The following is a 2,085-nucleotide window of genomic DNA, read 5'->3' on the forward strand; positions in this document are numbered from 1 at the left end:
TATATATATATATATATTTTTTTTTTATAAGAAATTAAATTTGATCTTAAACTTATGTACAATTGCACTTCTTTCTTAGCTGAATAATTTATATTAAATTTCAATCTGTTACACAAACACAACTGTGAAATATATTTCATGATTAAATTTTATTTTGCACTAGAATCTTACCTGATGAAGGTCTGAAGGATACACGAAATGGTATGGAGGAATGGGAATGCAGTAAGCGAAAAGGGACTAGAGGATTCAAAGAGAAAAACAGATAGATTACATTACGAGTGAACAGTTAAATTACTAAACTAGCAGTTAATTACCTGTGGAGAATTTCAATACTGGCTTTGGTATGGAAATGCTCTGTGTTCTGGCAACAGTAGCAAGAGTACCAGGCCTTTTAACAATTGATAGACTAGACTTATTTCCTTCTACTTTTACTCTTCCTTGTCCACCAGATGGATTATTTCCTGTCAGAGGATGCGCAGATTTCTGCATGATCTTCTTTGTGGCATTCTTCAGTCTATAATTCGTTGAGTTCAAGCAGTACCTATCAGGTGGAAGTCGAAGGCCATGACTGGCCTTTATAAAAGGTAGCGGGATACTGTTCTTGGCACGTGCAACCTCCAGCAGCACATCCCTCGGTGGTGGATTCGTGAACGTTCGTTCCAGCTGCATTTTCACCGCCAGTCTGACATCATCCAGATCAATAAACTTCTTCTTTGCATGATTGGCATATACTCTACTGTCATCCAATATACATGTGACATATCCTGCAAGATTTTAAGCTCTACATAAAGCAGGTAATAGATTGAAGAAAAAAAGAGAAGGAGAAATAATAAGACTTACGATAGGTGAACTCTAATAACTGATTAATGACTTTGGGCTCGTAATCCGTTATTCCCATATCCTTCATGATTGACATGATGACTTGGGCGTCCTTAGGGATATGTTTTACGTGACTCATACTTTTCGTCTTCTCTGCCATACTGAGAAATAATTCTGTACTGAAAGTCTTTTTCTTCTTTTTCAATATTTGACTCCAGGTTAAAAATTGTGTTGGAAGTTTTTATTGTAGAAAATATAAACACAGCGTCCTTATGTTTACAATATCTTTCTCTTTGACTACTGTTCTTACTGTTCTGAGCGGTGTCGCCGATATCGCCATAGACTAATATTTCATGTGTCATACAACCAATATTGTACCAATTGGCTGTCCAATAGAGAGTTTCCAAGATCCCTAACAATTTCTCTATGCACTCTAGAAAATCTCTATCTAGCAACCAATCCGAGGCTGCGTTCCGTTTCTCCACCTCAGTGGGAAAGTACTACAGAATATATGACACATGCTATTGTATTTCTAGTATTATAGCGCACCCGGATGGAAAATCCGAACACATCCTGACAAACTTATATGACACATGAAATATCAGCTATATGGATAAAAATAGTCATTGAGCAATATTGCTTAAGAATAAAGAATCTTTTTTTTTATTTACGACTTCAATTTAGGAATAGAGTTGATATAGTGTTCATTGGCTTGGTTTACATCGTGCACTTGATACGCGTACTAAATAGTAACTTTCTATTAGATAATTTTAATATCGACAATGGCCGCGTTCAGTAGAACAAGTGATCAGTAAGCGCTCAGGGAGCTCTTGTATATGATTTGGCATATTCTTTTAGATCTCCAACTATACTCCAATCAGATGCAAGAGCTCACTGAGCGCTTACTGATCACTTGTTCTACTGAACGCGGCCAATGCATATATCAATGGCAACGCATTCAATCAATACAATACGTTTTGTTGATAAGTATTATACTAACAATATACAATAAACAATATACCGTTGTTTATATACAGGGTGAGTCATTTTAGTCTATGGATCCGAATATTTTCCAAATTACGGTATCTACAAAAAAATGGTTTAGATAAAAGTTGACCAGGACAGAGGGGGTCATTCAATTGTACCATTGGTTTTGACCTTGAGGTCAATTTTGAAGGTTACTTCAAGGTCACGATGGTTTTTTCTAATGGGACACCCTATTTTTGACTGCGGATTTCGAAAGAGCGGAAAATTTTACATCAAACT

The 2,085-nt window shown here is 36.1% G+C and overlaps 1 protein-coding gene across 1 annotated transcript in view; it reads right to left on the bottom strand.

Moving 5' to 3' along the window:
• LOC116853199 (transcription initiation factor TFIID subunit 9) overlaps positions 1–1,168 on the bottom strand; it is a 2,001-nt gene extending 833 nt beyond the window's left edge. Inside the window, exons 1-2 of the mRNA XM_032834138.1 lie at positions 841–1,168; positions 315–764 (exon numbers count right to left, since the gene is read on the bottom strand). Coding sequence (XP_032690029.1) covers positions 315–764; positions 841–979 — 589 coding nt within the window. The 5' untranslated portion in view covers positions 980–1,168. The remainder of the gene's footprint in view (positions 1–314; positions 765–840) is intronic.
• Positions 1,169–2,085: the final 917 nt, after the last annotated feature.

This window comes from Odontomachus brunneus, unplaced genomic scaffold (genome assembly GCF_010583005.1).
Source record: "Odontomachus brunneus isolate Ranch 3 - 2012 unplaced genomic scaffold, Obru_v1 Obru_scaffold_286, whole genome shotgun sequence".
Taxonomy (NCBI): Eukaryota; Metazoa; Arthropoda; class Insecta; order Hymenoptera; family Formicidae; genus Odontomachus; species Odontomachus brunneus.